At 46.7% G+C, this 12,221-nt stretch overlaps 1 protein-coding gene across 5 annotated transcripts in view; it reads right to left on the reverse strand.

Annotated features, from left to right (window-relative positions):
• Positions 1–12,221, reverse strand: part of TIAM1 (TIAM Rac1 associated GEF 1) — a 131,866-nt gene that overhangs the window by 40,731 nt on the left and 78,914 nt on the right. For all 5 annotated transcript variants that reach the window (XM_071564554.1, XM_071564534.1, XM_071564544.1 and 2 more), the window contains 4 exons: positions 11,110–11,256; positions 9,015–9,089; positions 7,919–8,089; positions 1,991–2,095 (listed from right to left, as the gene is read on the reverse strand). In XM_071564554.1, the coding sequence (XP_071420655.1) occupies positions 1,991–2,095; positions 7,919–8,089; positions 9,015–9,089; positions 11,110–11,256 (498 nt within the window). The remainder of the gene's footprint in view (positions 1–1,990; positions 2,096–7,918; positions 8,090–9,014; positions 9,090–11,109; positions 11,257–12,221) is intronic.

Here is a 12,221-nt window from a genome sequence, read left to right on the forward strand (position 1 = left end):
AAACACAAAAATATGTTACTGTGGGAGGACACATCAACTGCAATCGTTTCAAACAGCTTGTTGGTTTTTAATTACAGGTGGAAAAAAGGCAGTGTGGCCATTATTTACCAGGCAGTTTTTCTCCACCTGTGTGAGGTGCACCAGCAGTGTCACCAAGCTCTGCTGTTAGAGCCCAGCTGAGGAGGAAGGAGCAGTGTTTTACCTCCATCATAACAGCAAGGGTACATCTATTTCCCTCAGTCAATAACATTTTGAGTGCACAAAAAACGCAGCTTCTATTGCTGTTTGCCCAATTTATGGTATTTATGGTAATAATTTAATGTGTTTCTATCACTTGAATGAAGACACTGTAGGAATTCAATTCTTAGAGTATTAAAATCACAAAGAGGGGGTTTGTTTCTTAAATACACTTCATTGTCAGAAGACTACCAGATTTGCTACGTCTTGGCACGACATTTCACCTTTAACACCTCTGTGTTTATTTGGCCCAAGCAAAGCCCCCAGGTCTTTGAAATGGTCATTAACACCCTTCCTGGGAGCCCAGCAGGAATTCCCACCACAAGCCCCTCCACCCAGGTGCAATTCCCTCTGCCTTTCAGCACTTGGGTAACAAACCACCCCTTTGCCTTCATTAAAAATCACACCCTCAGGTGAACAAGCCCACAGGTGAATATTAATTCTGCTTCCACACTGCTGGGGGGATGGAAAAAAGCAATTCAGATTAATTAACATTTTCAAACTAAGTGACATCACCTTCTTGGACCGAAGTATGTAAACCATTCCTTTAAAATAAGAGGAATTTGGGTTTCCCTAATAAAAACACAATTTTATCTCCTGCTTTTATCAGCACTTATACATCTGTTTAACTGCAAAAATTGAAGTGTTACAGAAAGTTGGTGGCAATAACTCCAATTTTCTCATGGAACAAGCACACACAGACAAGCAAACCTACAAATATGTGTTGTTTTAACATCAGTACATTAGACATAACCCTGCAGCACCCACCTACACCATAACCCTTCAGCACATCCATAGTCCCACTGGCTGATTTGGGGTTAATTTCATTTAATCAGAACAATAAGTGATGACTATGTCAATCCTACATCCTCTCAACACAAGTCACCAAAGTCCTCCCAGGCAATGAAAGCTAAAAATCTGTCCCCTCTGAGTTTCAAGTTTTCCCAATTATATTTCACTTCCCAGTCTTAGCACTCCACCAGCACTTTCTCATCCTTTTCTTCTTGTTGTTGTTGATAATGGTAATGGAAAATCCCAGATCTTCTTTGCTAAATGAACAAAAGCCCATAACTAGCAAAGTTTTACTTTTTATAAAGAAAACAGCCACCAGTGAAAAGGACTTTAAAAAGCTTTCCAGTGTGCATGTGTAAAATCACAGAGTTAAAGCATGACACTAATCCTGTTTGGTCTTTTTTTAATCTCTCATGGCAAAATTCCTTTGAAGTCTGCCTTGGAGATGAATGAGATGAAAATAGCCAAGTGAAGCAATTAAGGAAGTATATTCTCACATAACTCCAGAACTTTTTAACCCTGATGTTTACCTTCCCATTAAGAAAAATAAAACAAACCCACCAAACCCAAACAACCCAAAACTTGTGTATTTCCACCCATCCCTTTAAAAATCAAAGTGACTCTAACAAGAAGAGCTCAACACTGTCTTTAAAACTCCCAGGGACAGTATGAGCAAAAGGAAAAGACAACCTTGAGGGAAGTTAAGCTTAAATGTGCATTCAAGTGTCTTTCACACATTACCTGTGGCTGTTCCTCCTCTCTCCTCACAGACACATAACAGCACAAACATGAGCTAAACAGCAATGCAAGATGAAATGTGTGCAGAGATCACTGCAGGCCAATTTGCTCTGGTCTGCAAAGCACTGTAATTGCAGGTTAACTCTGTTACACAGTGCCAGATAAACACTCATTAATAGCACCCTGCCCAGTGCCATTTCATTTTGCCCAGTGGCTTCATTACCAGTTCATAGATCTCCTCTTCTGGCTTTGGCACATAGAACTGGATCTGGTTCTCGATGAGGAACTTGAGGCGCAGGTAGTGAGCAGGGGGGTCCAGCTGGTGTGTCTGCAAGAAACAGGGAAGGGGCTTCAGGGGGGAGAAAATGCTCCCATCACCTCCCTCAGCATGGCTGAGCCTCACAGCAACACAACTGCCCCAGCACCACCTGACCTGAGCACAACCCTGGACCTCCTTCTGTCCCAGGACTGAGCAGCCATCCATCCTCTCCCCAGGACCGTGCGGCCATCCATCCTCTCCCCAGGACCGAGCGGCCATCCATCCATCTCCCACTGACCAGGGCACTCTGAGCACCCCCCTGGCTCTGCTGACCTCCCAGTTCTGCTCCCTCCCAGCATATTCCAGAAATAATCAGAATCACCTTTGTATAAGAGTGAACTGTAAAAAGAGATTTAAAAACACAAGGAGGTAAAGAAATGTTCTGCTATAACAGAGAACAATATAACAGGAAAGCTGTTTTCTGTTTGGTTTGGGTTTTTCAGTGCCTTCATAATTCAGTGTGTAAGTAGGATATAGCAGATTTCAAGCAAGGTTAAAAACAGAAAATCTGCATGTCCTCTCAATTCAATCCAGCTCAGGATACATTGGCTTTACAAAGCCAAGAGAAGCCAAGAGATGCATCCTGGATTACATCCCAGTGGAAACAGGTCACACCATTTTAATGAATTAGTTATAATTAGCTGAGGATACAGCATTTGGTCTGGGAGATGCTAACGACCTTTTCTCAGCATGATTAATAAGCTTGATTTAAACAGAGGTTAATGCAGTGTGTAATCAAAACACATTAGAATTATGATAAACACAAAAGATGTCATTCAGAAGTTACTTTCAAAGTTCATAAACTGTTGGCTAAACCTAATGAGAAACCCCAAAGTGATTCACAGATACAGGAGGCAAATTCTCCTCACTGTCACTCCTGAAATCCCATTATTAAATGCTTTTATACACCAGCCTTTTCATTTTATACCAACAAATCACCACCATTGCCCAGGTTGTGCTAAAAACAATGGCTCATCTGAAAATTCATGCAGGATCTTCATTATTGCCTGATTATGGTGTTTTTTAAAGCCTGGCTTATCCAGTTCAAGCCCAGCTGATGATACAGCAGCACTCAGCTGACTGATCACAGGGGATGAGTAATGGACTCCAATGGACCTGTGGAAAAGATCCCACACTGACCCCTCAGCAAACACTCAGAGAATGGGGAATGCTTTGGAAAGTCTACATTAACCCAGGAATAAAAAACTTACCAATAATGAAAAGAAAAAAATAAAAGAAAAAAGTAGACAGATCTGTTGCTGCATTCTAGGTAGTGTTACATTCAAATATTTCCAGTTCAAAAATCGAATTATCTTTGTATGAAATTAAGTATCTGAAATAGAATAACCTCCATAATCCAGGCAAATTTCTAGTTAATTAAATAAAGAACCTGAAATCTATCAAGGGCCAAAAGAAAAACAGCTGAATGTAGGAGATCCTTGCTCTGTCTCCTATTTTTTTTTCCTTTCTGGAAAGCATATTGAGCACTTTGCTCATGGATGAATGCTGTTTTCACTAGTTTTCTCTGTTACTGACACATGTACAAACAGCCCAGAAATGAAAGGGAAGCAGAACTGGCTTCAGGGTTCAGAATTGACCCAGAGGAGTCCTGGATTCCTCTCTGGTCAGCTTAGACAAACTGAGGAGAGCCTTGCACACCACTTAACAAAACACACAGAGGAGACATAAACCCACTGACTGCACCCGCCACATCTGGGGCGGAAGTCTCTGGTAAGTCTCTCTGGAAGTCCATGAAATGCTTCAGCCATTTACAGCAATGCCAGTGGGGAAAAAAACACTCTGTGGCAAACCCACAGCAGTAGAGAAAGGAGCCAGGCAACCTGGCAGCCTCCTCCTGCCACCAGGGCACAGCTTCTCGTGGCCTCCTGTGCCACAGCTCTGGTACAGGTGCTGCGTTTCACAGAATCAGGGAATCACAGACTGGGTTGGGTTGGAAGGGACCTTAAAGATCATCCTCATTCCATTCCCATGCTCCTCAGAGCCTCATCCAGCCTGGCCTTGGACACTCCCAGGGATGGGGCAGTCACACCTCCTCTGCCCAACCTGTGCCAGGGCCTGCCCACCCTCACAGCCAGGAATTCCTTCCCAATATCCCACCTAACCCTGCCTTCTGCAAGTGGGAAGCCATTCCCTGTGTCCTGTCCCTCCAGGCCCTTGGAAATAGTTTCTCTCCATCTTTCCTGTTGGCTCCCTACAGGCATTAGAAAGCTGCAAACAGGTCACCCTGAAACCTTCTCTTTTTCAGGGTAGGCATTCCCAATTCTCTCAGCCTTTCCTCCCAGCAGAGCTGTTCCAGCCTCTGTCCATCCTGGTGCCTCCTCTGGACTCTCCAGCAGCTCCATGTCCTTCCTGTGCTGGCCCCAGGGCTGGGGCAGCTCTGCAGGTGGGGTCTCACCTGGGGAGGGCAGAGAGGCTGAATCCCCCCCGTGCCCTGCTGCCCACACTGTGGCATCAGCCCATCAGGCCAGGCTGGTCCCCCAGGGCTGTGCTGATCCCCCATGTCACTGAGCACAGCCCAGGGGTGGCAGAGACCCCCACCCACAGTCGGGTATTCCCATCACGTCTAACAGTGACTCTGAATGTCCTTCCTTGCAGAGGAGACCCAAAGGGAAGCTTTCCAGCCTGCCCTAAGCCAGCAGAAATCATCACCTGCTGCAGAGGGACATGAATTCCTCCACTCTGGGGCCCCCAGGCACTGGGCATGGGCCAGGAGCTGCCTCAGCTCAGCCACCATGGGCAGAGCAGCAGCTACAGAGGTCACTGCATAAAACATGCATGTTCTGAGCCATCCACTTCCTCCAAGAAACACCATCAGCTGAGGTGGACGCCACCAATCCACCACACTGCAGTCCCATCCAGGTCAGGAATGAGAACCATCAGCACCAAAGCTGTGATGGTGCAGCCATGACCACACCATTGAGGTCATCAACACCCCTGTGCAGCCTCAGGGCTTTGTCTGCTCCTGAATTCCACATTAGTCAAAGTGCCTCAAAAAGGGGCACAATTCTCCACTGAAGTGAAAGGAAAAGGTTCCTGTGAGTGGACACAGCCAGCCTGCCCTAAAAGCCAAACCATTAACCCACTTTTTTTGTTGCTGGGAGCTGCATCCATATGTGGGAAGGTGGGAGTAGAAAGGGCAGCTTTAATGATAAGAATATCCTTTCGAGACCACCCAAAGTACCTTTCAGCAGTCCAAATAAACTTCTTGGCTTATTTATTTCTCTCCTAGTAACTCTGGCTATGTCTGGACTGAATTAAGCAGCGAATCCAACTTAAAGCACAACCCCACAGCTTAACCAAGGTGCTTTTGAATAAGAATTTCCAGCCAGGGGTGGGATCCGATTCAAGAGGATCAAGTGCCATCATGGCCCACCACACACCCCCCATTTGGGCTCCTTTCTACCAAAGAGAGGGACAGGAATGTGCTTTCAGTATCACAGAAACACAACAGCCACCCCACTGTACTACTCCAGCTTCACACTTGTGTGGCCCAAGCTTTGGCAGCAGGAAAACACCAGCTCAAAATCAAAGCAAGCCCAGAGAGCATCAGGCTGAAGCAACTTCTCAGAGACTCTGAGCAAAATTCCAGAGACCTTGGGGCTTCTTGCCACTCTTGCAGGTCTACTTGAAAATGTAAACTGTGAGGAAAAAAAACCATCTTTATCACCTTTCCATTTTTAATGAAGTCAAAAGACTAAATGCCACATAGTCTGCTCTTGAGTTTTGGTGTTATTACCTCCAGACTGGTTTTTGCTGTTATTATCTCCATACTGGCTCTGCCTAAATCCATGTATAGTGTGTGAGCTTCTACTCAGTTTTAAGACTTACCTTTATGCAAATGTTAGTAACACATACACACACATTCACACTGATGAGTATTATCACAGAATAGTTACGGTTGGAAGGGACCAACTCTTTCCTGTCATCCATAGAAAGTCATTTAATGCCTATACACTGACTTTCCCTGCCTACCAAGTGATGCTATCAGTTAAATCTTAGCAGAAATCTTTGAGAAACAACTTTAAAATATGCTTTAAACACTCCTCCCACCAATCTTGAATCATGAAAGTGTCACAAAGCATCCTCCAAAGCCTAACTTGCTGTACAATAACAAGCAGCAATGTTAGCATAAGAAGACATTTTCTACAAGGACTTGAGTGCACTTAATGTTCTCCAACAGAATAATCAGGCTCAGTTTAACAGCACAGAGAGATTTAACCCCATCCACAAACATGAAGAGGCTTATATGAAATGTAGAGCTGGAAATGTTTACTGTACCAGAACTTGACTGGTTCTCAGATGGCAGATGGCAAACTGATGTGAAATGATGTGGATCAGATATTAAAGGGGAAAAAATGAGCTGAATGCAAGAGACAGAAGAAAGAGATTGATTATTAAATGCTACAGAAAAGAAGGCATCCATCAGTGTTTTCCAGGCTGAAAACTCTTACAGAAAGGAAAGAAACAGATAATAGCTCTTCAAAAAACACTCCCCCACCTCCCCTTCTCCTTATACACCCCCCACCCACCACAACAAACACACAGTGAGATCCCAGATCCTCGGCAGGCACCTGCTGGAACCAGTGGAGCGACACCAATTTACTCCAGCTGAGGATTTGGCCCCCTGAGTTAATTGCTCTTACCCAGAAGAAAACATAAATCTTGAAAATAAATCATTACTAATAATGTGTCATCCAGCTTCCCTGTTATGTCTCTCTCCAAAAATGTCATCTTTTCCTGAACACAAAGCAGAGCTTTCACAAACTCCTGAACAGCACACCTGGCAGAGATGAGCGCACTGTGTAATTACTGGAAACAAACGCCTTTCTCTCACCTTCCCTCTCTTTGGAAGCACATGCAACACGTTCCAAAAGTCCCCGGAGTTAAGCTCTCAATAGCAATAAATATTTTCTTCTCTTCTGCTGTTGTTGTTGTACAAAGCAGCCTCACTTTTCAGAGCAGCACATGACACGAGTTAGGTCCCGCTCTCAGGCAGAGCAGAAAACACACATTATGGAGCTGCCAGATCTGAAAGCCTGTATTTAATTTGTTAAAGTTTCCAGCTCTTTAGAGATGTAACTCTTTTCAATGGCCAAATGTCTCTGATACTTCATCTGGCAGAGAAATCCAGGTGGTTTTTCTTCCTCCCCACACTCAAATGCAGATAAAAGCTCCCCTCTCTCCCCTCCTGCCACTCACAGGGGGTGAGTCTGGCTCTGCAGTGCAGACAGCAAATACAGGCACCTTCTCCTGCTCCTGGTGCTCTGCTCCCCCCAGGGCCAGCCAGAGGGGAAGGAAGAGGGAATGGCACATGGGAAGAGATCACCTCCCCTGCCTGGCAGAGGAGGGACAGGCCATGGGAGGGATGGCAGGAGTGGGGGCACCAGGGTGGCCAGGTGGCTGCACTGCCACAGTGCAGGGTGTTCAGGGGGCTGGGAGCCAGGGTGTTGGGGGGCACATGGGGAGAGGAGGGCAGTCCCACACATAGCTTGGTCTCTACTGGAGGGGAGTTGGTGGGAGAGCCCATGAGAGGCAGCAGCAGAGGCAGAGCCAGAGTGCTGTTGCACAGCAGCCAGAGGGGGAAAGGCAAAAACGAGCTTGCCTGTCCCTGCACCCATGCCAGGCTGAGCTCCAGCTGCAGGAATTCCCTGCTGCAGTCCCAGCATGGGCATTTCAGCATAATTCATGTTTTTCATCCAGCATGGCACTGATGTCCCAGCACAGGAAGCCCCACTGAAGGGGCTCAGGGTCAGAGACCCCTCAGCCCTCTCAGGGTGACAGACCCCTGAGCACACCCAGGGGAGCCTTTACCTTGCAGATCATCTCCAGCACGTCCCTGGTGGTGTCCCCGGGGCGGATGACGGTCAGGGCAGGCTGATTGTTGGGCAGGCAGAACCACGACGGTGTGAAGTACTCATGAACCCAAATGTCACAGTCAGGGTTGTGCTGATGGACACTGCTCAGGGCCACTTCTTTCTCCCTCTGAATTGCAGACAAAATTCAGGATGACTCTCCCAGACAAACACAACTCCCTCTTCATCAATAACAAGTGTAATATGCTGTTCCAATGTTTTGTTCATAAGCCCAGGTTGAAGGCTTGTCTGGACAGGAACCTGCAGTTTTTCCTGAGCAGAAGACAGGGTGCCTTCCCAAGCCACCCACACAGCCACACTGGTGCTTCTCCTGGGATTTCACCCTATGGCTACTGGGAATGCTAGGAATGCAGCAAAAAGTAATAGGGATAAAAACAGATTTAACTTTAAAACTGAAATGCACTGTGTTTCTGGGTAAGCCAATCCAAGTTTAGGTACTGCAGTTCCTATACCCAGAAATGGCAAAATAGCAAATCTTGGCATATATTCTCAATTTACTGTCTTTTCTACACCTGAGTTGCACTCCAAGCTACAAATCCCCAGGAAATGATGGAGCTACAGAAACCCTGCTTGCTGCAAGTGAGCTCATGTGGCTAAAGCCAATATCCACTCCATGAAGTGTGGCTCAGCACTGTGTTAATGTTGTTTCACAGCTGACTTTCTCCAGGGAGAGAGAAAGCAGCTGCAAGTGGGGCTGCAAATGCAGGAACACACCAAACAGAGCCCTGTGCTTCACAGCTGTACCAACCCTTCACTGTGAAAACCTCGTATGACCACCAAAAGGAGCCATTTTCCACAGGCAGTGACTCCAGATCCTGCTGTGGGCAGGCACTTCCCTGGCTGACACCCCTGTGGGGCTGGCACCTCCAGCTGTGCCCTTTTGGTCATGGAGAACCACCTCAAACCCTCCCAGAGAAGCTCCAAGCCCTTCAGAGCACAGAGGGTCCCTCTCCTCTCCCATGCCAGAGTCAATCCCTGCCTGGAGACAGGCAGCAAAGAGGGGGAAGGAGGCAGCTGGAGGGCTGGGGGGTTACCTTGCCATCCGGGACCGTGTCATCAAAGATCCCTTCCAGGGATTTCTTCACTGAGTCGACTCCCTCACCAAACACCTGAAGGAAAAGAAGATCTGCTTTGAAACAGGAATGTGAGTCCCTGTCTGCAGCACACACTCAGGGGAGAACAGTCTGTCTAACACCTTGCACGGAAATCAAACTGGAAAATACAGACACGTCTTCAAACACAGCAAAGGGAAACAGCAGCTTGATAAAAGAGAAAGGGAGGTGAAAGACAAGATGGGGAATTGTGCTGGAAGATCAGAGCCCAGTTCTGCTTAGAGGTCTGTTGCTCACTTCCTTGGTGGAGCTGGACTGATTTTATCTCCTTTTGGGCTCAGTTTCCCCACCTGTAAAGTGTGGGAATGAACACCTCCCCACCTCTGCTCAGGCTGAGAAATCAGAAGGGCTCTGCTTCTGGCTGACTTTGCAGTAACTCAGCTGCCAAAACGTACTTAGCAAACATTCAAGCACCACAAGCCAGTGTAACCCTTCTCTAATGAAATAAGAGCTGGTAACCCAGCACAAGCCAGAGAGCCAAAATCAACAGGAGCCTGTGCTGGAGGAATGACTGAATGGGAATATTCACAGGATCCACCCCAAATCAGCAGAGGAGTCCATCAGATGGGCAAGCAAGGTTCTTACTGCAGCAGAAGCCTGTAATTCAAAGTGAAAAGTTAAGTTTCATAGCACAGCTTTAGGATCAAGTTGCTGGTTTGGCTGTTAACTATTCCATGGCTAAAATGAACTGGGACCATGCAGGATGGGAGAAGGTCTCTGCTCTTTAGGGATTTACATTTTGCTGCTGCCAAGGGACAACACTTTGCCCAGTGCAAGGGAAATGTGTTCAGGCACTTCCTCAAAACTTTACAGTCTCTACAGCTCTCTCCAGTATAACTTTCCTTTAACCTGGAACAGAATCCCCTTCCATGCCTGTGCTTACTGAGGAGCAGAGGGCAGGGGTGGGGAGGCAGCGTGAAGAATGCAATTATCTCCCATGAAAGGGAAAACAAAAGGGTGAGTTCAGGCAGGGAAAAAGCAGACACAGCATGGGCAGGATCCTAGTTCAGGACAAGGGGCTGTGTTTGATTTGGGGGAGGTAAATACAAAGCAACAGGGATGCTGTAGCAGCAGCAGCAGCACAAGGAATCGGGAACACGCTCATGGGAAGCATCTGAAGCATTCCGAAAAACCTCAAGCTTTTGCTCAGCCACTAAATATTAGGTGAACTTTTAATGTCTGTCTGAAAACAAGCTCAACAATTCCTAAGCATCCATCCTCTGCTGAACAAAACAAACACCCACTGCTGCCTTAACAGACAGCAGAAGAAATCACAGGGCACAGAAAATGTGTTTCAAGCCTTTCTCCCCACAAAAAGTGAGAGGAGAGAAGAGAAAGAAAAGCAGAGCCTACATTTCCTGCAATTAGATGAGGTATGACTCTCAAAAATTGAAAGCTATTATTAGGGATGTTTGGAAAGAATAACAGGGAAGCACCTTCCTGCCACACTGAAATGTGTTTTCTAGAGAAAGCTCTGGGCAGTGACTGGGTGGAAACACTGCAACTTTTGCTTTTTTTATAAATCTGAGGCAAACAAGGGCTTGTTCTTACTAAATGTAAAGCTTTTTGTCACTTTAGAAGTTTTCACCAGACTCAGCTACATGTATTGTACAGACTCATAATTTTACATTAAAAATAACCAAGCAAGTCTGAATTACTCTTTTCCTTTCAAAGTTGTATCTGTTTTACACATGCAGCTTTGTTGCTCCTGAGATTAGAGAAAACACCTCCAGCAAGAGCAGAGGCAGCAGAAACACAGTGGTAGAAACAACCAATCCAGCTCCAAAAGGGCAAGCACCAAACCTTTGATAGGAGCTGCTGCACACTGATCTGCAACTACAGCCCCTGATTTCTGCAGAGGATGAGGAACGAGATGACCACACACTGTGAAAGGTTAACCAGGGAAGGTTCAGGCTGGATGTGTGAGCACCTGATGTGAGGGACTGAGTGAGCTGCATTCTGCACTCTAACAAACCAGCCTGGCAAACAACAGCATCCCAGACCTCCCCATGCTTACCTGGTTAATGCTTGGCCTCCCTTGCTTTTTCTTCGAGGTAGTATCCAGCCCCCAAAGGGAAGAAAACCTGCTCCTCCGTTTGCTGGCAGACCTGGACATGGCCTGAGTCCTTCTCCTCACTCCAGACTCCCCTGTGCGAGCTGCCACCTGTCAATGCCACATGCCTTTCAAAGCAGAGTTTACAGCACACCACAGCTTTACATAACCCACCAAACAGTGCAATCTGGTTGGGGAAAAAAGGTGAATCCTATGGCCAAAGAGTGTATTCACTACTGGGACAGTGGTGATGCTGCCAGGCCTTCTCACTGCAATTTAACTCACTTCTCCCAACAACAGACATCAAAAATTGACATGGACAGGACACCCCCACCCCATTTCTTTAGCATTTAATCTGAAGTATTTTAAACCAGCCTAATTATCACAGCACAAAGCCACAGCACCAGTGAATGATTTTGGGGTTTGATTTTCTTTATTCTTTTCCTAACAAGGTTTCAAAGCTGGACTCATGAAAACTGAGATTTCCAAACTTATCTGTGACTTCCCAAAAACTCGGTCTTCCTCTTTGCTCTTTCCTGTGGAAACACTTTGGGCATCCTGGAGCTGACTCACAGCTGCAGCAAGGCCAGATAAAAGTTTACAAGGTCATGGCATTAAAACCTGCACATCCTCAAAGGACAGTGACATCTGAAGGAGTGAGCACAACACAGGAAGGGACAGAGTGGGCTGAAATGAGCCCTTCAATCAGAGCAGTGTTGGTTTCTGGGGTCTTCAGAAATGGCCTTGGGAGCACGAAATTTGCTTTGCTGAGCTCAACTCTCAGGGTGGGTGAGGAAGCTCTGGTGGAAACCAGCGTGACATTAGTCAGAGGGGAAGTGTCTCGGCTGAAGCTGGAGCAGATTTCCCACCTGGGGGTAGCCTCGGGACAGGGAGTTTCTCTCCTGTCAGAAAGGGAGTGGCTGGGGATGGCAGGTATGAACGGGAGGCAAGGCAAAGCCAGACAGACAGACAGACAGACCTACCCTGCCAGCTGGGCTGGTGCTTCCTGGAACACCTTTGGACTGAGTTCCCACAGCCGAAACCGGCACAGTGGGACTGTCAAACACTTGTCAGCC

The sequence above is a fragment of the Pithys albifrons genome, chromosome 1 (assembly GCF_047495875.1).
Source record: "Pithys albifrons albifrons isolate INPA30051 chromosome 1, PitAlb_v1, whole genome shotgun sequence".
Taxonomy (NCBI): Eukaryota; Metazoa; Chordata; class Aves; order Passeriformes; family Thamnophilidae; genus Pithys; species Pithys albifrons.